Below are 24,408 nucleotides of genomic sequence, written 5' to 3' on the forward strand. Positions count from 1 at the left end.
AGGTGGGAGCATAGGCCACTCAATAATCGCACTAAAAACAAACAAACAGATAAATAAATAAGTTTCCACGGTAAAATGCTATTACAAGTAAAGAAACATATTACACAAACTTGATATACTAATTATATATATATCGTGCACTTTTGCATGTCTCTAATATTAAAACTATTTATTCCACTGTTAGAAAGCCTGTTTATTTACACTTGAATTAAATAGTTAGGTCTAGCAACAAATGCATTTTCTATCTATCTGTCTATATATCTCTCTGTCTGTCTCTGTTAACTGGAGATTGCTTGCCCACAATGAGAAAAGTAAATTTTCTTCTTATGTTGTTCTATTGCAATTTGTTTTATTTGCCGAATAATTTCCAACGGATCACGGCATAATAAAAATCTTGAATTATGTGAATGATTCTGCTTCTTTTGTGTTCTTCAGTCACACCCACCAGTGGCCAACTCTGAAAAAAGAATGCGTCCTCGTTTTTGTCTTTTTACTAAGTACAGCTAGCCATGGCAATAGTCCTACATTCATTATGTTTGAACAAATAAACAAGCTTGTACAATGACATATATTAGTATATGCTAATTAAATCAAAAATCAAATCAAATCAAATTTTATTTGAATAGCACACGTCAGCAGCAAGGCATTTCAAAGTGCTTTACATCATATCAAACACAGAAACACAATGCAACATAGAATCAACAATCAAAAAATCAATAAATTTGTAATTGATTACGTTTCAAATACAATTCTAAACAGGTGGGTTTTTAGTCGAGTTTGCATCCATAAAAGGTTTGCCTGTCACACTCCTACAGTGATATATGGAACAAAATACCTATTGCTATTTTTATTCCCACTCACACTCACAAAATTTAATTAATATTGGGACATCTTCTTCAAAATATTTCAAACTGTCATGAGTTTGTTACTGTTACTACAAACGGTCCCAATGCGCATATTCCTCCTTTCCTCTCATGCCTTCTGCACTCTTTGGCGCCGCTGCTTAGCAACAAGCATTCGCGAGCCCCCGCTAGCTTCTCAGCACCAGCGTAGCAAGCTGGACCTTTTAGCTTACCAAAGATAGGAATGTTTTTACACACAGTTAATGCAGTGAGAATTCACTCAGCTTTAGATGCTAAATAATTTTTTTATTCGCCCCTATAACAGGCGAAATATTTTGCTTTGTTTTCTTGTCAGACAGAAATCGTTAACGCCCAGAGGTTTTTCTCCGAAAAGTGGCTAACCTAGGCAAGGTAACCTTAGCACCGTAGTCTGGCGTCTCCACTGGCTGCGAAGAGGAACAGATCGGGGACGTGGATATGTCATTGTGGGTTAGCTGGCCGGTTAGCTGACCTAATGCTGGTGGAGACGTTATAACTGAATCTCACAGGTAGGAAATAACCCACTTATAGTTTCTCGTTTTCCATTCATCCAGACTTGACGCGGCTGCGTCAGTTAGCTTTGAGAAGCAGTTACTCGGTTTTTCTGCACCTCCCTGTAAGCAACAGGTCCTGCCTTGACCAGAAAAGGAGTAAGAAAGAAACAGTAAGGAATTACTAAAATTTAAGACGCCCTGATGTTCCCACACAACATCTATAGTCATATTTGCAGAAACCCGAGAGAAGGAGCATAGTTTCATATCACTGAATTGGGGGAAAAAAGATTTGACTGCTTTGAAGGATTGTCTTTCAGTCGCCTTAAGGCCTGGAAAAGTAACGGTGAATCTGTGAAGATGTCATTCCTCGTTGCAGAGAGGTGTATTGTCTTTCGCATGTATAATTTAAATGAAGTGTCTGCTATTGTTTCTGTGTATATCTTTTATGCTTGATAAGTAAACCGACTTCGCTGTACACAATGATTAAAAAAACCGTATACCCTCCCTGCTGGGGCGGCCACTTTCATCTGTTACTCGCTTGAACTTTTAGTATTCTTGCGAGTGAACTCTTTATCAGATATATTGATTGATTCGTTCACATTTTGAGTTCACTTTAGTGTAGATTATGTTTGGAGGGGAAAAACGCACTTCAATACATTCATCCATTGTCTGTGCTTTTATCGATTCCGACTCATCAACTTTGATGACAATATTGACTTGCTGCTATATGCCACCAACTAACTGAGGTCAAGATGAAGAGATTATTGACATCTCCTGTCAGTGGTCAAAACGTTATGCCTGACTGCTAAAGGTAGACATTACTTGCCACACAGTTTGTATAAGACATATTTCATAACTTGAAGTTATTAAAGTTTTAAATAATGCGTGTAGGTTAAGCTAATGTCCAAACAACATTACACTAATATATGAGATTGCAAATATCCGGGTTAGATTGTGAAAATAAAATAATTACTGACTCCATCAGATTAGCCTGCTTTATTTTTAACTATGTTTTGGCTGCATGTTTTGATGCATCATGCAGCTTAATTATAGCTGATGAATAATCATTTTCCCTACTGAACCAAACTCACTGAGGCTGTTGGACGGCCTCGTCACTCAGCAGGCTGCCAGTGTCCACTGAGAGCAGCTTTGCAACAATATGTTGTTTAGCATTGCACTCTTGTCGCTGCACACATATACGTGGGGGGGGGGACAGTGTTGCCATGTAGAGCCTGCACTTTTTATCACTAATGGAAAAATAAACATGCTGATGGCTGCTTTAGATGAATTCCCTGTAGAATTTACAACATTTATTTTAGTATTTTATATGGGGAATTACAGGTCTAAGCTGTTTACTGAGTGAGTGATTATGTTGTTGCTGAATTCATCAGATGCAGGTAATGAGAGGCCATGAAAAGCCACTGCTGTTGGCTTTTATAAGTATAGATAAAGTAGTTTTTAAATACTGCTTATATGTTAATGTGTTTTTTATTTATTTCAGAAATCTTAAGATTCTTTATTGTATACTTTATTGTATACTATTTTATATTTACCTATCAAATGTTTTACCTCCTGTTAAAATCCAAATGGAAATAAGTGTTGAGAATTTGTTTTGGGTTTAAGCAGGATTTGCTTAAGACTTATTATTTGGGATATTATAATTTAATACAAGTAACTATTTCAGTTGCAGTTGTTTCATAAATCTAGTTAGCATTTGATAGTTAGTATCTGGTTCAAAACTAACTATTGTGAACCTTTAACAGAATGGACTCTATATCCCATGATGCTTTAGAACTAGTAGAAGAAGAACTTGAGGTTAGATGAAGAAGTGAACTTAAGACCGTTGGTTTAGAAAAGAGCTGTTAGCTGAATGCCTACACTCTGTACAACTCGTTCATCCTTTTTTTTATTCACTAAAGTTCATCTGAATAATCCATCCGACTCCTTTTTGTTTTTGAATTAGTCGAATATACAACAATAAGATGCAAATAACTTGTGTGCCATTGTCTTTCTCAGCAATAAGATTTAGAAACTTATCCATATTTAAAATTTTGATTAACAAATTATCAGCTTCTTTCTGTAGTGTGGGAATATGAAATTAGTTAGAACAATATATATATTTTTTGTAAGTATATTTCTTGATAATGTTATCCCTTACACACACAGGTCAGGAGTATAAACGTTGACAAAATCTCCAATTTGGGTGGGGCCACTGTTTTCTGCTCTGTTTTTTTCCCCCCAATTATGTCAACATGCCATTTTAGCTACCGATAATTAGAAATCCTTTTCAAGAATTTAGACACTGCAGATTTCTGATTGCCATTAATTTTTTAATAAAATTTTTTATCTTGGATAATATATGGTTTTACCACAAGTACAACTTATTCTCTCAGATAATATTTGTCTGTAAATATTGTCTTATTCCTTATGCATAGGCTGTACTTGACTGGTCATGTCATGTGTTAAAAGCCTACATTTTCCTCAGCAGGGCTCCATATACTTTGTTATTATCTGTTATAATAAAGATTGTTTTTTCTTTGTTAAAAAAAATCATTAACAGACAACTTTATATTTTACACTTCTTTCCAGAAGAGCAGAAAGCAGGATAAAAATAAAAGCGTCTTAGTTTTGTAGAAGCTTTAAATTTGAGCTTTTAGTCTGTCATTCTGCTAGCGAGTGTAGTAATAGGCTGACTTTTTCTCATAATCTAACTGGACCATTTTTCCTCTCACCTCATGTGTCTTTTTCAAATGTGAATTACAAATTTAAATTTAAACTCGATTGCTGACCATCTACTGGGTTTGTACCAGGATGTAACAATCCAATTACTGAGTAACGAGGCATGGACTGGTATGAGGTTCTAGCAGTGTCTCAACATTATGGTGTTTTGGACAAAAAATAGAAAAATATTTAAGTATAACATTAAAAAAGCAACAAGTAATTATACTGCTGCTAGAATATTCAAATTTTGCTCATTATGGTTACTTGGACTGTCATACATCAAGCAAAAGTATAGAATAAACATCTGCTAAGTCTACATCTGATAAGTAAACATATATAAGGCAGAAAAATATCCTTTTTTGACATTTTGCTTTTATGCTATAAGCATAGTAAGTTGATAACTGTTAATTAGTCAGGCTATCTGCTCTGGTTTGCAGTCAGCGGCTTAAAGAACATGTCACTCATAGTTTGCAAACTGTATTTTACAAACACTGATTTTTTATACCTGCTTGTCCCATTTTCAGCGATCATTGGGTCAGAGGTGGGGTGCATCCTGAATAGGTTGCTGGTCCATCTCAGGCCAAATCAGAGACACATAGGACAAACAACCACATACTCACACACACTAAGGACAATTTAGAGAGACCAATTAATGGAACAGTTATGTTTTTGGACTGTTGGAAGAAGCCAGAGTAGTAACATTAAAAACTAATTGCAGAAAGACCCTACCCCTGAGGCTACCAACTGCACTACCGCAAAATTATTTCCAATGTGGCTCCTGTCATAGAACCTGTATGTTGAAAAAATTGAACTTGTTTTATTTATTTATTTTTTTGTTGTTGTTTTTTTACACTTTCAGTTGGTGCATGTTTGCGTCATATCATTGAAACCACTGAGTGCAACTAAGCAAAGCAGCCACCATGTTGGAAGAGGACATGGAGGTGGCCATCAAAGTGGTCGTGGTCGGCAACGGAGCCGTTGGCAAGTCCAGCATGATCCAGCGTTACTGCAAAGGCATTTTCACAAAGGACTACAAAAAGACAATCGGGGTGGACTTTCTAGAAAGACAGATTATGTAAGCATTCTTTGTCCCTGGTGTTCTTCTATGATTTACATTTAAAGTCACATAGTGAGAGTCTGAAATCATTTAATGAATTTCTGTGAATACATATCACTGTGTTGAATTGAAAGTTACATGATGTTCCCTTTTCATTACGTTCCTCTGTAGAGTAAATGGTGAGGAGGTTCGACTAATGCTGTGGGACACCGCTGGGCAGGAAGAGTTTGACGCCATTACCAAGGCTTACTACAGAGGTAAGATCACCCTGCTGTATTACAGTTTTATGCAGAAGTTTTATTACTCCTTGAATATTTTCACAGTTTGATAAAACAACACGAAGTACCACATAACTGTAATGTGGAAAGATTAAGCTTTTCCACAATTTTTGCAAATAAATACCTAACAAATGAGGCATTTATATGTATTAGAAAACTTGACACTTTCAACGGAAGATGCCATAGGCTCAACTATTTGTTCCTGCTGCTGAATCACCTGTGAGACAACAGACTTACCTGTGCAGCGAGGGTTGAGTGCTAGTGTAGCTATTATTAGAATCAGACGGTGAAAAGAGGAGGTGAAAAAGATCAAGGTAGCAACACCCATAGCTAGGCAAAAATGGAGAAGAATCAGAAGTGATCAAGTGCAAACACAGGGTCACACTGTATTTAGGTCTGTCCATTTACCTATCAGCTCTGACCAGATTCTATGTCCTTTATCTGCTATTTGTTCATGGTGATGTGCAGTGTTCATTTTCTATCACACACAGCGTTGTCACTTCAAGCAGACCTCCATGTCTTGTTAAGTTTAAAGTTGTCATACTCCTCCCACTTTTACATGATTGAACAGAACTTTGTGACATTCAAATGTTGTTTTTAACCTGACCCTGTCAACAACTTTCTTCCTGCAGCACCTGATGCCTTCATGATGCTGTTTGTTCACTAATGTTCTCTCACAAACCTCTGAGACTTTCATAGGACAGTTGCATTTATAAAGGTTTGAGGTAGACTTTAGTTACTAACCATTCCTTCTCAATGGTTGCGTCACATTTTATTTCAAGACACCTGAATAAATTTGAGTATACATGTGCATTTTTACATTTTGCTCAGTTGTTTTGGTTTTTATGGTTCTGTCACCTCACTTATGGAACCAACATATCTGAACTGCAACTTTAAGCCACATCCTAGATTTTTAAAATAATCAGACATTGGGTGTATATGTTTTAAGGGCGTCAACAACTTAAAAGCCGATTGAGTATGTTGTTGTGTTGCAGGTGCCCAGGCCTGTGTGCTAGTCTTCTCTACAACAGACCGCGAGTCGTACCAGGCCATCGACAACTGGAGGGAGAAGGTGGAGGCGGAGGTTGGAAATATTCCCACAGTCCTGGTGCAAAATAAAATCGATCTCCTGGAAGAAACTGTAATAAAAAAGTAAGTCCTCCATTCAGTGGAACTGAATGTGTTTATAGTTGAATGTGTAAGACAAAAGGTAATAAGTAGAAAGTAACTAGAGAGATATCAAGATGTTTTTTTTTCATTCATTTGCAGTGAAGAGGCGGAAGCTTTGGCTAAAAGACTTAAACTGAGATTTTATCGCGCATCTGTGAAAGAGGATCTGAATGTCAATGAGGGTAGGTAATGACAATGCTCTCTCCTGGTTAGATACAAATGAAGATGCACTATTAATAATATGTGCTAAATTAATCCTTTCAGTTTTCAAGTACTTGGCTGAGAAATATCTCCAGAGACTCAAACAGCAAACAGCAGAGGAAACAGAGGTGATCCACTCTACGAGCAATAAAATAGGTACACATCTTTTTTTAAATGCTACATTTTAGTTGCGTTTCATTACTTTGGGTACGTTATTAATAGTTTTTTTGTTTTTTTTTCCAAAGGTGTTTTCAATACCACTAGTAGTAATGTAACCAACCAGAGCTCCAGCAATGGCAGAGAAGTCATCACTTTACGACCCAATAAACAGAGGACCAAGAAGAGTAAGAACCCTTTTGGAGGCTGCAGTCTGTTCTAGAAAACATTTCCAACAATTTAGCTTTTAATTTCAGCGACTTACATTTCTGTTTAAGATGACATCAGTTATTGTTGTATTACCTGGAGGTAAGCCCACAAAGACTGGGAATGTCAATATAACACCCTTTTCAGTTCTTCATTGATTTTGCAACTTTTGTGCACCTGTTGCTCCTCCCATTGTGATTGCCTTAAATCATGGCAACAGCTGCAGTTTTCTTTTGTGTCCCTAATAAATTACATATTTGATTGTTAGTGGATTTTTCCCCTCAAAACGTCTTGACGTATAGAAATTTGTCCAGATGTGTAGAAGCAAAAGTTGCACTCGGACTCTGGAAACATTTCTTCCAGAATGTGAATTTTTTTTACAGCTACTCATTGCGGGGTTTAACATGAATGCTGTGCAATATATTTGCATGTATTGTAAAAGATACACAGATTATTTTGTACCATATTTTTCTAGCAATTAACAGAATATGGTTCAAACTATTACTGTTTATCCCTGACAGATCCAGAGGTAAATTGTATTTTTGTATTAAGCACAACAGTGTTGAGTGATTACTATGTGCCAAATTTGCTCTTAATGAGTCTTTGTTGAAGATCACATTTCAGTGATATGGATGGAACCTCAATTTTTTAGAATATGCTCTTCTGAGTTAACAATTGTGAATCAAGAATTACACAAAATTATTTCTTTTATGTACACTTTTAGTAAATGTAACATTTATTTAGATGATAAATTAATGATGCTCAACTCTTTGAGACCTATGATATAAATTACAATTAGAGACACTACAGTATATTTTCATTGCAGGGATTTACCTTTTACATCTTTTTTTAAATAATTGAATTTATTTAGCTCTAAATACTAAGTATTGGTGACACTAAAGATTCAAGAGGAAATAATTTTAATTCTAACATTACAGATATTCAGGCATAAGCCTACAAGATTAAAAGCCCACTGCTTAGTGACATCTGTGGCAGTAAGTCTATAACAGAATGTAAAACCATGGCTCTCAAAGTGTCACAAGCCAGCCATTAGGGCAGGATATTATGTTCTTGTCTTTGCCTGAAAGTAAAAGAACATGAGGATATTGACCTAAGACTATGTGTATGCCTTTTTTTTTTTGTATCAAGCCTTTCAGGTTTTTTTTTTCCTTTTTTGCAAACCTGTTCATCAAGCACAAAAAAATATATGATGATGTGGTATAATCTGGTATTATAACCAGGATCTAAGCAAACATTTGCATTCTACATGCAACTACATCTGTACGTCTTATGATAATACCAATGTATGCATGTTTTGTTTTTAGTTTTTACAATAAAATTCTCTCACGTATTTAATCCTCATCTTTATGATGAATTCTGAAAATACAAAAAGGTGCTTAAATGTGTTCCACAGTCATTTCATGGTACTGAAAATGTCCTGAAAGATTCAAGTTTTTTAAATTTTCCACATTGGCTCCATGTGAAGTGTACTTTATATATATATATATATATAAAATGCATGCAAGCCTTCTTTCACATCGGTGAATGTTCCACAATGTTTACATTAACAACTAGTAAGCATTTTAATCCCATCTCTTACCACTTGTGTGAAACTGCCTACACAGTAAACCTGTAAAGAAAAATAATACTCTTTAAACTGTTTTTTTAACCACCAATACTCAGGTGGTTGTTGTTGTTGTTTTTCTGTTTGGACATTGTTTACTTTATCAGTAACATCATGACTGAATGATTTTTGTGCACTTTATCATTTAGATGAAATTAAGTCTTAAAACAAAACGTTAATAATTACTATTCATATGTATTGTTACTCAGGTGGAATAATATCTCTGCTTTACTTGTATTCTGCTTTTCTCTCACATCGACCTTCGTAAACCAAATTGACACATTTAAACAAACTGACATGTACCAGTGTGTTGGAGGGTAAGGTATGGCACTCAGACGTGCCACCAGATGTTATGTTTTTGGAAAGTGTTTGTTGGAAAATTGACAACTAAAAAGTTTTTTATTTTCATTCATGTGTTGGTGTTTTTTTTTCTCTTCTTCTTCACCCCATTCTTTAAAACAGAAGAATATTAATTCAGATTACTATTGTTTTTGTAATGTTTTTATTGGGTTGTTTTCATTAAAAACTGGCTGCTTTATGAAAACATCAATTAAAATGCACAGCATATGTGACTTGCTGCCTTCACACAAGGAGGTAGTGCATAGCATATCCATAATCCTTCTCTACCTAAAGCTGAGGTTTAAAAATTAGAGTAGAAGACACTCTATTGAATGATTGTCAACTGGAATAATCCAGTTATAGAATAATATTTTCATAATTTATCAAGCTTGCTTTTGGCATTTGGATTCTACACATAATTTATCCAATTTTAATGAGCATCTTACTGTGGAATATACTTTTCAATTATTCTCACATTGTTGCATGATCAAATATCATTTGGTAAACAACTCCTGACTTGATGAACATGCATACAGTTAGTATAAACAATACTATATAGGTAACTGCATTTCTTCTGTCTTTAGGGTTTGATTCAGTGCCTTGCACATGTATTTATTCCTCCCAAACTCAATATTATATAGTATTCTGTTTCAGAAGAACTAATAACTTTAATGTATTTTAATGAAACCGATCAAAGTGGTGCATAATTGTGAAGTGGAAGCAAATTGATACATGTTTTTTCAAATGTTTTGTTTGAAATAAAAGAATCTTACTATGTGTTAATCTATCACAAGACTCCCAATGAAATACACTGCTGTATGAGGTAATACAGTAAACAGGAAGTTCAGGGGTGTGGCTACATTTGCAAGGCAATGAATCACTGTACTTTTCCCACAAAGATTTGCTTTGCTGCAGCATAACTCCTGAAATTAAGTAAACACATAAAAGTTTTCATCAATTTTGTGTGAGGTTAGTGGAATTCAACACGAGTTTTAGATGTTGCTCAGGAGCCTTAGTGACCTCCATTGGCTTTTGTGTCCTCGAGTTTTTGGTGATCCATAATCTTGATGTTCTTCTCAGCGTTTTCAGTGTTCCTCACCAGAGTCTCCAGCCTTGTCTTGATCTTCTTCTGGTCCTCCAGAGCGCAGCTGATCACTATAGCCTGAAACTTCTGGTCAATGGGGACAGGCGGTGCTTCGGTCACGCAGGCCGCGTGCAGAGCCAGCAGCTGCTGCCGAGCACCTTCCATGTCACTCAGTAACTTTTTCACTATTTCATCTATTATAGACGTGGCCTTCTGCAGCGCCTCCTCCTGCTGGAGGTTCCTGATTGTGCCAATAGAGATCTCCACAGACAGGGTTCGGCCCATCAGACGGTTTGCAGTTAAATTCAACTCTTCTCTCTCACCTTGAAAATATAAGGAATCATTAAAAACATCAAGCATTTTAAAACCGCTAAACCAACAGTTAAACATATTTTAAAATTTGACTTTTGTCAAATATTACTTGATACTTGGTCGTAGAGACAACAAAATCTGACATTTTCTCATTTTACAAATGGATAATATGCACAGAATTCAATCAATTGGAGAACATTGAATCAAGAATATGAAGACATTTGTACCATCCTTCCTCATCTACGCAAGCCATTCATTGCAGTACCTGTCCTGTCATGACTTGGTCACTGGAGTCAAAATTGGATGGCTGAACCCCTCACAAACCAAAGGCGACTTGAACATATCAGAATCTGTCACACTTTGATCAAATGTACTTATATAGTACACTTAAACCAGCTAATGTTAAATTCTTCTGCGTCTTGTGATGAGAGTCTCCACAGTCTGGAGGACGAATCTGAGAGGCACAGAATCCAGGCTAAGTTACAGTGTGAAGTTTCCACTATTATGATTTCGGGAGCCATGTCAACTGCTGTTGGTTCGCTGCGTTTCATCAAGTCCAAAGTCACAAAGACATCTAGGGCAACATTGTGGAGCACTCCCTGCTTCTCTCTGCCGACAAGCTTAACAGACATGCTGATTTCATTTTCCAGCGAGTACCTGCTGAGCCTCCTTGCAAAAAGTGTCAATTTCTGCTTTAATGGCCCTGTTATCATTATGCTTTATTGGACACCAAATTGGCCTGACCTAAATCCCATAGAGAACTGTCAAGAGGAATAAGAGGAACACCAGCCCTGAAAAATGCTGTTGAGATGAGGGACACTATTGAAGCAAACTGGGCCTTCAGAGGGTCACTTGTCACACCTCATTAATACAGTAAGTCATATAAAATGCACCCTGTTTAAGCACTGAGTGCAGATACTGTGCGGCACATGGACATTTCTATATTCTGAATCTTGACTGTGTGATATTCTATATTTCTGAGGAATAGAGTTTTGCGTTTCATTAAATATAAGCCAGTGAGAACCACGAGTTCGTCTTTCATTCACTGAAATCTCTAAACTACTTGCTGAGATTCTAATTGAGATGCTCTTGTATCTTTAAATGGTGACGAAATTATCTGGATGTAAAACAGCCGAGGCTTAGTGTAAAGTCACTGTGGGTGGAGGACTAGTTGCTTCGTGTTCATCTATAGCTTGCTCATCGTCACGATCACCCGTGCATGAATAACCTCATTGGATCACAATGTTACAGAAAGAACAAAGCAACTGAAAAACACCAGATTTCAAAGCGCAAGCCCAGTTCCGCTCTCGGATATTTATGTTGTGTTGCATTACTTTTTGCCCTTATGTAAGTTGCAAGAATTAGCAGCCTCACCCGGACAGATGTTTCGCATTTCCTGACTGTTCTGCACGGACTGAATCATTTCCAGGATGCTCTCCCTTTCCTGCTCCATGGCTGATGCGGCGTCGCGTAAAGCCTCCACCCTGATAAAAGGCACAAACAAGCGCATTGTTGCCAATGTCAAGCAAGTTAAACCACAACAATTTACAGTGAAAGAGCTCTTCTTGGGTTCCCACTCGACATGGTTCAGACGTTATTCTCTTATATTTGGGATCGTGATTATAAAGTAAAACTGTAACCGTAGAGATTTAGGTGGTCAGACATTACGGTACACAAACGGAACATCGGACCGAGCTGACGTAGCGCACATGGTCTGGCCTGTTTTACTCCACTGTACCTCATTTCCAGCTGATCCAAACTTTCCAGGAGTCGCCCGGAGCGATCTGCCATAGACAGCGTCCTGCTGAATTTGCTGCAGGCAGATTCGTTCATTTTTGCGTGTATTTTTGCCTGTGCCATGATAATATTGATGATGATAATTGTCCGCTGTGCTGTATTAAAATCTTCCGTCCGGGAGCGCTAATGTGATGTGCGTCCAGCACTCGCTGTTCTCCAGCTAATCGTTATTCTTCGGGCTGAAGCGGCGCCTCGGGGGAACATTTCCAAACATGGGCGCAACTTCCTTCACTCGCTTGTCGAAGCTTCCCGAGAAGACCAGAGCTGCGGTTCCTAAATGTGTGGGCCGTGGACCCCCAGAGGGGCCTCGGGAACGGTCACCTGGTCCACAAATACAATCTGCTTTAGGATATTTACATTTGTTTTGTAAAGGGAGCCTTTAAGTGTTCGTTGTACTTGGATGTTATGAAACCGAGTGAGGAACAAAGTCTTCAACTTTTATTACAAACTTTTAAATGGCTGTAGTAAAATATTTTGATAATTCTTCACAGAATCCTACAGTATCTGTTAGCTTTGCAAAAAGAAAGGCAATTTTATTTGTACAGCAAAAAGTTTTTACATGATTAGGGGGAAAATGAAACACAATGTTGTGACAAACTAAGAGAAAACAGTGACAGTCTACACTTAATGATAGTCGGATACAGTATTAGTCAAAGACAGCCTGCTCTAAATGACTGCTTTTTTTAGCCTTGATAAAGAAATTCATAATTCAGCAAAAGTAGTTTATCCAAAACCTTTCCCTATATTGTCTTAAATTCATTCTTATGTGACAGACCCAGAATTCTTACTTATTCTTTTTACACATAAAAATCAGAGAAGTTTGGCATGCAGCTAACCTAAATTTATTACAAGTCTCCTGGCTCCAGACAGAGGAGTCATGTCTTTGTAGGTCTGCAATTAAGAACTAAAGAACCAAATTAAGTTTGTGTTTTTGTCAAATAACAATCTGATAAAACACATTAGTTTGTGACTGCAACATAAACAAATATGGAAAAAATTAGTGTGAATGCCGTTGCAAGTTTTCACTTAATCATTTAAAAACTCAAACTTTGATGTTGTACAACCGTTACCTGCCTAATTCTACATGCAAAGATCCAGTGTCAAATAACATGAGCATAAACACACAGGCTGTACCTCCTGAACCGCTATCAGTTTTTTCCTTTTGTGTGATTGAATATTCATTTGTCTAAGAGTATAGAGACAACAAATTAAAATTTTATATATATATGTTATTCTATGGTACAGTTAAATTTGTGCCCCAAATTGCATTATCATACTTTCCTTTTCACATTAACCAGTACACTTAATTTTACTTATGCCTTATCAGAAAAAAATTAAGACACTTTTTCTCGTCTTTAAGGAAACCTAAGACATCAGATGTAGAAATAGTCAAGAATGTGGTCACAAGGCCAACTGAGGAATCTTGCAGTGTCACCAATGCCAACTATAGCACATGTGTCAACACACCAAAGTGTTTGAGACTCCACAGAACTCTTGGCAGAACACAACCAGCTCCCACTAAAACCATAAAACATGCAATCAGCCCAGTTGCAGAAGGGGCAGCGTGACTTGTGTTGCCAAAACAGAAGAAAGATGATGACAAGATACATTTATTTTTTAAATCAGACAACAATGAGTGGAAAACTGAGATTTTCAACAACAGACGATTTCACAGAAGTTCCAAGTTCTTAGAATTCCAGAAGACTTCGTTGTAGAGCTTCCTCCAAATCTGTACAAAAAAATTAAAGACAAGATGGGGATTTACAGAAAAAAAGAAAATCACCTTATTCTTTTTTTAAACTTTGCACATTTGATTACTTTTGAGTATAGTCTTAGTATGACTAGCATCAGATCGAATGGCATTGGTTTTAATGTAGACATACTTAGACCAATTAATTCTGAAAATGCTCCATTTCTGATAAAGTGCAATGCAAAAAACTAGAACTGATGTTTTGTGCAATGAACAGCTCCAATCTTCAGACTTTACAGTGACATAATATTTGATTTGTGCTCAGCTAGCAAGAAGGAAAAAATGTCTCTCCGTTACTTTCAGTCCTTTACAAGCTTATTGGACATTTTTTGTCACTAGAAAATGCAGAAAGAATGAAGCAGCAGGATTTATGAAGTTAATTAGTATAACCAAAGCAGGACTGTGTCAATGGTCAGAGTACTGAGGCTACCAACTGACCTGACAATTACATCAACATGGAAAATATAAGACATGTAAATAATGAAGTAAACATTAAGACTTTTGAAAAATAAAAGTCTATGCATTGTTTACATATTGTAGTAAAAGATGATTTAAGCATAAAAAGAGAAAGTCTTGAGGTGTTTTATAGGTTTATATTATAAAAATGGTTCCATCCAAGTAACACAAACTTAAAAACGTCAACATCATTTCACACCACGTTAAAGTAAAACTCCTTTACGCTAACAATGGACAGACAGAGCAGCAGGTATCCGGAATAATATTCTTCATCAAAGTTTAAAAAACATTTTAAAAGACGAAAGAACAGATACAGCATGCTTATGGATAGCTTCTGCAAATTACATAACAGGAAGAACTATTTGACAAAAATCCAGGCATAAAAATCAGTCTGGTTTTCTGTAATGGCTGTTGAAAGAGCTTTCAGTTAAATCCATACTAGAGCAGTGAGGACTGACTTTCCCCAAAGAGTCAAATAGGTTCTTTATGGGATTCAGGTCAGTGGAAAAACTCCGACTAGCCTTTGTTTTTTTTCCCCCCTTAGGAACAAGCATACTACAAAATAGTGCAGTATGCTGTGTCCCAATAACACAGGTTTCCACAAACTGAACTAGTGGATGTAAAAAGAGTAACACATGTCTGACACATAAAAGAGTCAATGACTCCACACAACTGGCTGTGTGGCTTAGATAGGGAACATTTTCACCAAAAGCCATTAATAAACTGTACTTGTCTTTACTGTTATTCTAGGATTCAATTGGAATATGACTGCATATGAATTGAATTGACCAAGTGTGCTGAGATGACTTTCAAGTAATTCTTCAGAAACAAAGTAGGTAATTGTTTTAATTTTAGGTGGATTTGTATAAAATATCAGGATACTTAGGAAAACATAAACCTCAAATAAAATGTTTCCTCTTTCCTGGATTTGGACCTTTAAATCAATGAACTCCCAACTGTTTCTTCTGATTGTAAAGGATGGAACTCTCCATAGGAAAATATCTGTGTTTAGGCTTTGGTTTATTGGGCATACCAAGCATATCAAATTGTGCAACAAGTTCTGGACAAACCAAGATGGTAACAATCTGGCACTTCTGATGTAGGTAACCATGAATAATATACCGAAGACACATGAATTTACAAATAAATACTCTTCAGGTAATTGCAGCATAAAAGTTCACCATCAATAACGGAAACAAAGCGAGTTATAGTATACACACCCAGGAACTGAATGAAAAACTGTTTCTAGCTGTTATTTAAAGCTGTTATAACAGATCCTTCTAAATAGGAAAATACTCATCACATTTCCTATTAGGAAATAGGAAATGTTAGTCTTAAGACTAACAGGTTTAGTAATAGTTTAGTATGAATACATACCAGCAGACTCTCTTGCAGCCTCTTTTGCTTCTTCTGCACTCAAAGACAACACATGGCACATTTCTTCATCTATTTGCTCTGGAATAAAAACAGAAAAAATGCAACTGATTGATTCTAAAAATTTTAACCAATTACCAGGAATCTGATACATACAGAGCATGTCAAATGCAGAGTTATTTTCACTTCCTGGATATCAAAAGGGATTTAACACAGAGCATTAAGTTTGCAGATAAATCAATCTGTAATTTCAACTGGCATTTTGCAGCATCCAAACAAAATCAGAATGGCCTGGCTGAGAAAAATGAAAACATACTTTACATATGTCTGACACATATTTTTGGTAGTAAAAATATTTTTTCTTACAGTAAGTGTAATGACCAGTAGCTTGTTTACCTTCATGCCCTTCTGTTTCATCACTGACTTCATTGGTGCTTAAAATCTTCACCAATGTTTCATCTTCAATCTCTGTATAAAGCACAAACCAAGATTGAAATGCGGTACAAAAAATGTGAACAAACAAGAAACTAATTGATTTACCGTCACTTCCTGAATTGATCTCCACAGCATTGATTATTTTTACAGTTTTGGGGTCTGGTTTTGAATCCCTCATGCACTCCTGGGAGCTAAGGCATGGTTCCAGTGTACAGTGCATAGAATGATGATGTTTATGAAACTTCGGCACACTGCTGAAGCTCTCCTGGCACTCTTGGCACACTATGTCAAAGGTTTTATCCAGGTTCAGGGCTGCATGTTTTGTGAGGATATGAGTCTTCATCTGTGCAAAAGAAGGAACAGATACGCAGCAGGGTGCACATTTGTACAGACATTTTCCTTCTGCAGCGAGATTTCTCATGCACCGAGTGTAAGTAGCTTTCTTTTCCTCTATGAACCCTTCTCCATCCATACAAGGACATGCATTCTGACTGGTTTCCTCAGCAGCAGGAGGCTGAACAACTTCAGGCTTGTCCATGCAGTAGTAGTCCTTACTGTGAAGTTTCCTGTAATGATCCATGAACTCGTCCTCAGTATCAAACTGCATGCTGTCGCACAGGCCACAGAAGTGGAAACTCTTTATCTGCCCGCCGTGCTCATTCATGCAGTGTCGCCGCACTGTGGATTCTTTGAAGAACTTCTGCGGACAGTGTCCACAGATGAATCTTTGGAAGCTGTGACTACTCAAATCGCTGCAGTGTTTGAACACAGCTGCTTCTGAGTCAAAGACATCTTCACACATCCTACACATCCAAGTGTGGCCCGCTGTCGAAGAAGGCGTCTCCACCGCGTCCTGCCGCAATTTGGAAGCAGAAGGCGAGGGCAATGATATTTTGATGCTAGTGGAAGGTTTGGCATCGAGGTCTGAGCTGAGGTCATAGGGAACCGCTTTCTCTGTGAGGTAGGTGTGTCCACTGTGGACTTCAGATACATGCAGCAAGATATCTTTGTGCCGGGGCATTTCCACTTTGCACTTGCGGCAGAAGAACAGGAAGTTGGAGAGGTGAGCTCCCCCATGGAAACGGCTCATATGTAGGCGGGCGATTGAAGACTCCCCCATGTGTTTGCCACAAACGCCACACTGGTGGAAAATCTGGTTTGCAGCCAGGAGATGCTTACTAGCATTGCCCTTCTCAGAAAACTGCAGGCCGCATTCACAAAACCAAGCCGCCACCAAGGTCCTGCTGCTGCTGTCGTTCAAGCCTCGGCTCAGTCTTTGTCGTTTGGCTGGAAATCCATGGCGGTCACTCCATTCCTTGTTTATTTTTTGAAATTCAACCTCAAGGCCAGATGATATTCTTTTCTGATGGTTCTCTGCTTTTCTTTGACTTTGTTGCATTTCAACAAAGCGACTGTACTGAAGGAGTGCTTTCGCCATTGTTTGATTGACCTCAACTTCGTGTAGCTTCGACTCTTTATGTCTTTCGATTTCAGCCTGGTTGAGAAAGATTTTAGAGCAGGGAATGCACTGGCCTCGGACTTGGAGCCGTTTCATAATGTCCACTATGGTTTTGTCAGACTTAGCCACAGCGCAGCCTTGCCTGCAGTGCACACTAGAAGAGAAACATGAAGAGTAACAGCTAAATAAATAACAGCTACTGAAAACATCAGTGCAAACAGTGCCTTGCAAAGACAGCCAGAAACCTCAAATTTTTCTCAATTAATGCATTATAGCCACAAACTATGTTGTATTTTATTGGGAATTACTTGAAAGACCCAAAGATCATCAACATTCAAAATGTACCGAGCCATTTTTGTCCTCATCTCTCCCAAGTAACATTTGTTGGAAGCCACAAAAGCAACACGAGTCATTGAAAAGAGAGAGCTTGTTGAGTCTATAAATGCCAACTTTGTTTAATAGTTTAATTAAAGAACCATTTTTATTCATTTATTTTTTATTTCTTGCACCATTATTATTTATTTGTTTGGAAAAAAATGGCTAAGGAAAATTCAAGGAATACTTTTGCAAGGAATTGCATACGTAGAATTAATAAAGTCACGAGAAAACCTACTTGAAGTGAGCTTGAGCTGTCTGATGGGAAATCAGAACTTGGTGACATAAGGAGCAGCGGACCTTGAATGCTACATCCTTACACAAAGCAATGAGACGATCCTTCACATGATGTGGAACCGGAACTGGCTGCGCTGTTCCTTTTCTTTCTTTAAAAAGAAAGTGAAAGAAGTTCAATGAAAACTTTATCATCCAATTGCTTTTAAGTTTAAAGAAAGCATGTATACAAAGGCCAACACAAATTTATCAATAAGAATATGTGCTGCCACATCATTTGTTAATTAAATCAATAAACCTTACCAGTCATAACGAGAGACTCAGTGAAGTGGTTTTTGTCTGACATGTGCTGAAGACACTCGTCTCGTAAGTTAAAGAGGAGGAAGCAAGCGGGACAGGCAAAGCAAACGATCCGCTGATAAGTTTGATCCAAGTTGTGACTGTCAGTGCTAGACGAGGAAATCTAATAATGAAAAGCAAATCAAGTTTAAATTTGTCAACTGAATATCCACCATCAGTGATTTCACTGAAAACACACCAACCTTGGATTCAGCGTGTTTCTTCCATTCTTCCTCGGTCTGAAAGCACAAACAGCAGGCAACGCAGGCGAAGAACTCGGATGGACTTCCTCTGAGATGAATTGTTGGGTCACATGGAGAGTGATCAAACCTGCAAAACATTTGCACAAAATGACCCCTTTATGTACGTGGCAAAACCTACACAAATAATCCTGCAGCGTACAGAGAGGCGACATTACCGCTTCAAGTGGCCATCAAGGAGGGAAATGTTCTCGTAAACACGACCGCAGTCAATTACTGGGCAAGTGTGACCAGTTGAACTGCTTCTAGGGAAAGCGGCATGAGTGCGTCTGCTTCCTGAACCGGCACTGATCACTCCAGGCTTGGGGCCTAAATAGACACAAAAAGCATAATGATTATTTATATTTAACAACATGCAGAGATCAAAAGAGTAAAGCAATTTGTATTCCAAACAATTCCAGATTTGTTTGGAATATAGATTTACCTGGCATCTTTAACCACATGTCCACACAGCGCTTTGCTTCCATGCTTACACCATTTGCTGAAGAACCAGCCAACTCTTGCTGCCCATGAGCTTTTTGTAAGATTTGTTTTTCCTAAAATAAAAAGGAAAAGCAACAAAGATAGGACAATAAGCACAAAGTTGGGAAAACCAAGAAAGAAACATAATGCCAGTGGTTTAAATGACAAGTACTGATTGTGCAGATCAGAATACATGCAGCATTGCTTATTTATAGTTGATTGGAGTTGTTTATTCTAGACATTGGCCACTGGAGGGCACTGTTATAACTTTCTTTGTCGTATCCAATAAAAAAACAGGTGAAAAATTATAATGGATACTTACTTTCATTTTGTTCTTTGATAAACAGGAAAAACGATTGTAGTAAAAATATCATTATTGTTATTTCAAGCATTGTTCAAATGTTAATTTTTTAATTCAAGATAAATCCTCAAGAAAGGCAGAAAGAGGTCATTGTGAACATTTGGTTTCCGTTATTCATTTGACTCTTTATAACTAAGCAACATAATATGGTGTGACTTGGCAAAAATCATACACATATCAAAATTGACACTTTTTAAGATTACATGCAAAAGCTATGTGTAACAGAAAAGTAACACTGCACAACATCCTGAACATACTACCACCAACAGGAAATACGCTAGTGGCTGCAATGAAATGGTTTAGATCAGGGGTCTCAAACTCCAGTCCTCGAGGGCCACAGTCCTGCAGTTTTTAGATGTGCCACAGGTACAAAACACTGGAATGAAATGACTTAATGACCTCCCCCTTGTGTAGATCAGTTTTCCAGAGCCTTAATGACCTAATTATTCTGTTCAGGTGTGGTGCAGCAGAGGAACATCTAAAAGTTGCAGGACTGCGGCCCTCGAGGACTGGAGTTTGAGACCCCTGGTTTAGATCAAAAGCGGAAAAAATAGGAAATTGGTGTTTACAGATTCATCCAATCTGTAAAAACAATTGGACAGAGATTTAAGACTCCAGATATGAAACAGAAAGCTAGAAACATACCCCAAAATACCTACAGCTATTAAAGAATTTAATGAAGGGTTATGACTTGGGGTGGGTATGAATTTAAAGATTCCAAGTAGTAATATTACACTGCAAGGCATCATATTTAAGGTGCACGAATTCCTTTGCGATGTACAATATTTACAGTGTAAATCTTTATATTTTCTGTTTAAAATACAGTATAGAATGTGATTATTTGCATCTACATGCATTAGAAAGGCAGAAAAAACATTGAACTTTGTTCTTTCAGGTCTTACCTTAAATGCTTTACATTTATCCGCTCTCTCTTTTTTCTCCTGGGCCACCTTATGTGCCAGTCTGTCAAGAGTAGACGTTACATGAGCTTTGTGTCTGTTGATTTTGTCTTCAAGCTAGAAATTTAAAGAAAAATATCACACTTTTAGAAGTTCGTATTATCACTTATAAACAGATTACCTATTTTGTCACCCACCATGCCAGCCAGTGACGAGCACCCTTCATCCTCACTGTCACTCAGCAGGTCAATGCATTCCAGTACTGGTCTAAAAGGGCCCTCCTGAAGGAAGAACATAGCTTATCATCACAGAAAAACACGACTACACTAAAGATCTATGCTGGAGCTTATTGTGCTTTATTACATTTAATACACATAATTTGACTAAGTAATATTAAAATAAAGATTAATTCATAAGATTAATTAAACAAAATCCTACAATCATAAATGAAAGAATGTAGAACTGATGTGATTTTCTGATAACAGTGCAATGGCTTAACAAAGCTTGCAATTAATGCTAAATGACAGACAAATGACAACTTCAATAAATTAATTTTGTCATCATTTCAAACTGCAGCACTCTAAAAGCTAATAAAAACGTAAAACGTAACGTAAACGTGACCCACCGATACAAACTCCACTTCTTCCAGCTCGTTGTCATCGTCTAATGGGGTTGTTGAAGACATTTAACTTGGAAAAAACAAAACAACAACAAAGTTGGCTGGCAGAATTAGAGCATAAGTCAATCTATGCTCAACATTTAAAACCACTGTTGTTGAAATATAACCTACACACCTAACAGGGGCAGACATGAGCTAGCGCGACAAAATGCCATGTTCAAGTACTTACCTGAATCGAATATAAAATGCTCTACTTTGCATTTATTTGATCAAATCCGTATTTTAAATACATTTTGCATTGTCCTTTAGGTGGACTACCACAACATGCAAACTGTATAAATGCTTACCACTTGCTTAATAATTTTAAAGGTTGGACAATCTTGAACAAATATCCCAAACGGTGGGACATTTGTAAGCCTTACTAGCCTTACAAGTAGCTAGTAATGCTAGCTACTTGAGAAGTGCAACCATAGCAATGTCTTGATTTCGCTAAACTACTCCACAATCATAAAAGCGTGACTCTTTTTTCAACATATAGAGCAAACTGAATAGCTCGTTTACCAAATTTCTCCTACTGGTTTCTCCGTGTGCAGGGTGGCGACTAGCTCCTGCAAGACTCCAAATCAACTTGACCGCAGCTAATCCAGTCTGCTACGTCATGACAAGCTTGTGCGCTTCTTTCTTATAGCGGTGTGTGCCGGACAGGCGGAGTCTATATTTTTCTGTCACTACGTTTAAGTATCCACCATGATGTGTTGCCAGCAGTTAAATCGGATATATTTACTTATATTTTAACAGAGTCATGTCACAACTTAGTTAATCCCCTCTGAGTTATTTAATCTCCTGTCAGTACAGCAGTTAACTGACCACTCGTCTTTTGCAATGAGCTCCAGGTCTTTTAGACAGTCTTGGATAGGCCATAGCTAAGTGCGCTTTTGGTGGAATCCAAAAACGTAAAAATTGAATTAACAATTTTTAAAATTTTGTGAATGTGCATCTAACGTCAGTATCAGGACAAACCACGCAGTCACACAGCCTTATTTAAAACTTATAGATCAGAACTGAAATTTGCTCGTTTTTAGTTCCTATTTTATTAGCTTATTTAATTGAGTCAAATTTCTTAAGTTGTATTGTGGCTGTGTTTGCAACTTTATTTGTTTTTATCAAAACTGGTCTCTCTTGTAAGAGATATTTGTTCTCAATAAGATGATCTCAATGATGCCACTCACAATATGACGGATGTGTTAACGCATGGCCTTGAAGCTCTTCTCTTCTGGATATGCTGTCAAACGTCAGAATAACTTCCCACATGTCTGGGCTCGTTTCCTAGGAGACGTGGGACATTTTGGCCAGCTTCTGTGCTATTTATGTCTGAGTCCCAGTCTCACCATCACAATTCACTTTGATTAGGCTACAATCAAAATCAAATGCGCACATTTTTCTGTAGCCTCATGAAGCAATCAGAGGTCTTCCATACTTTACCTTTGTGATAATACATCTGCTCCTCAGTTTATTTTATTCCTGTTTGACTCTCATTTTACAGCAGAAAATTCGCATCATCCAAAGTTTATAATCAGCGCTGGATTATGACCAGAAAAGGTTTCTATGTGGTGATTACCTTCCCAAATTCTGAAAATGCTAGAATACAATCCCATTTTATGTATATTATTTACCAGATAGGTATTTTTTGGACATCAAGATCTGTATCACACTGGAAAGCCACAGACTATTACCAAACAATACTGGCAGAAAAGCATTCATCGTGTAGCATCTGAACTGGGCTGACACAATGTGACTGACACAGATATCCGTCCGACCGTCCAATAGGACAGTGTGAAATATTGCAGCGTTATCCTGGTGGGCAGGCCACTCTGCAGCAGACGCAGCGCTGCCTGGGATAAATCTGCTGACTCTCCCTGCCCCTTGTGGAAATGAAATAAATAATAAAAGATGCGCCTCTCTGCTGAGTCATGCGTTGTACCTCACAAAAATTACATCTCTAGCCTGGACTGTCCACTTTAACCCTGTGCGCTCTCCACGTTTTGCAGTGTGATGCTCCACGTATGTCAACGAACGTCTTTAGCCGCATCCCGAGCTCTGAGTGGTGAAAAGGCGCACAGGAGAGGAGGCAACTGTCTGGAGCAGAAGGAGCTGTCCTATATTTCGCCTTATGATGATCGCTGCGGCGTTTTTGGTCCTGCTAAGGCCATACAGTATTCAGTGTGTTCTGTTGCTTTTGCTGCTTTTGCTCGGGACTATTGCGACGATTTTATTTTTCTGCTGCTGGCATCGCAGGCTCCGAAATGGGAAACATCCTATGAAATCTGTGCTATCCGGGGGACGCTCCAGGAGTCGCGGTGAGTACAGCGCAGGCCAGCCGCATCTCACCATCCCTAACTGCTTAGTCTACATTATTGTGCATGCTGTTTTCTCCATTCGTGCGGTAGTAATTAACAGACATTATAAATCTGAGAATTATTGTGCAGTTTCACACTTTAAAAGAGTGTTTGATCAAAGTCTAATGTAATATCTGTTATCTGTTCTGTAGTTGGTCTCCGAACGCATCATTTTCGATCGGAGGTAGGATAACCTTTCACATTGTTTTGTCATTAATACACTGACTAAAGTTTGGTCAAGTAGGCCACTTCTGAAATACATGAGCTTCACAAAGTTAGGTTCTTTGAACTTTTACCCAGGACTGCATGACTATTTCAGGCACTGTAGATGTGCGCAATGCGCAACCATTATCAATAAATAATGTTGGCGAAGAGGTTTTGCAGTTTAAATGAATTAAGACTTTGCATGTGCTCTTATAATTGTCAAACATGAGGTAATTGAACCAACAGAAAGCCTTGTAATTCAGGCCAAATAAAAACCAAAACAACATATTAATCTAGATAATGTGTTTGTTTTTCTTGCTTGCTTTTCAATCCAAACAAATCATGAAAATTGTCTAAATCAAGTGTGAAAAACTGCCTTAGCCTTATACCAGGATTGCTGTGTTTTGCTGGAACTTTCTGACATATGAAAGACGTGGTTTCAGTATATCTGGAAAGTAATATAT

General features: G+C 37.7%; 4 protein-coding genes across 5 annotated transcripts in view; 2 read left to right on the forward strand and 2 right to left on the reverse strand.

Annotated features, from left to right (window-relative positions):
- The first annotated feature begins 1,004 nt into the window (after window positions 1-1,004).
- Window positions 1,005-9,197, forward strand: rab23 (RAB23, member RAS oncogene family). The gene is made up of 7 exons (XM_005807622.2): window positions 1,005-1,390; window positions 4,956-5,171; window positions 5,325-5,410; window positions 6,427-6,583; window positions 6,701-6,783; window positions 6,866-6,958; window positions 7,048-9,197. Exons 2-7 carry the CDS (start codon window positions 5,017-5,019, stop codon window positions 7,179-7,181), a joined length of 708 nt encoding a protein of 235 aa, XP_005807679.1. The 5' UTR covers window positions 1,005-1,390; window positions 4,956-5,016; the 3' UTR covers window positions 7,182-9,197.
- A 171-nt stretch (window positions 9,198-9,368) lies between these two features.
- On the reverse strand, window positions 9,369-12,580 carry bag2 (BCL2 associated athanogene 2). The gene is made up of 3 exons (XM_005807621.3): window positions 12,263-12,580; window positions 11,899-12,008; window positions 9,369-10,535 (listed from the first exon to the last, which is right to left on the reverse strand). Exons 1-3 carry the CDS (start codon window positions 12,382-12,384, stop codon window positions 10,141-10,143), a joined length of 627 nt encoding a protein of 208 aa, XP_005807678.1. The 5' UTR covers window positions 12,385-12,580; the 3' UTR covers window positions 9,369-10,140.
- Window positions 12,581-13,915: 1,335 nt separating this feature from the next.
- On the reverse strand, window positions 13,916-21,989 carry znf451 (zinc finger protein 451). The gene is made up of 13 exons (XM_014471956.2): window positions 21,906-21,989; window positions 21,351-21,414; window positions 20,923-21,006; window positions 20,729-20,842; window positions 19,428-19,539; window positions 19,162-19,312; window positions 18,947-19,073; window positions 18,708-18,867; window positions 18,409-18,556; window positions 16,442-17,949; window positions 16,298-16,369; window positions 15,905-15,982; window positions 13,916-14,050 (listed from the first exon to the last, which is right to left on the reverse strand). Exons 2-13 carry the CDS (start codon window positions 21,408-21,410, stop codon window positions 14,010-14,012), a joined length of 2,655 nt encoding a protein of 884 aa, XP_014327442.1. The 5' UTR covers window positions 21,411-21,414; window positions 21,906-21,989; the 3' UTR covers window positions 13,916-14,009.
- A 1,282-nt stretch (window positions 21,990-23,271) lies between these two features.
- Window positions 23,272-24,408, forward strand: part of dst (dystonin) — a 112,920-nt gene continuing 111,783 nt past the window's right edge. The window contains exons 1-2 of one of the 2 annotated variants that reach the window (XM_023327802.1): window positions 23,272-23,701; window positions 23,893-23,924. In XM_023327802.1, the coding sequence (XP_023183570.1) occupies window positions 23,515-23,701; window positions 23,893-23,924 (219 nt within the window). In that variant the 5' untranslated portion in view covers window positions 23,272-23,514. The remainder of the gene's footprint in view (window positions 23,702-23,892; window positions 23,925-24,408) is intronic. The other variant, XM_023327806.1, reaches the window with a different exon arrangement.

This window comes from Xiphophorus maculatus, chromosome 22 (assembly GCF_002775205.1).
Source record: "Xiphophorus maculatus strain JP 163 A chromosome 22, X_maculatus-5.0-male, whole genome shotgun sequence".
Taxonomy (NCBI): Eukaryota; Metazoa; Chordata; class Actinopteri; order Cyprinodontiformes; family Poeciliidae; genus Xiphophorus; species Xiphophorus maculatus.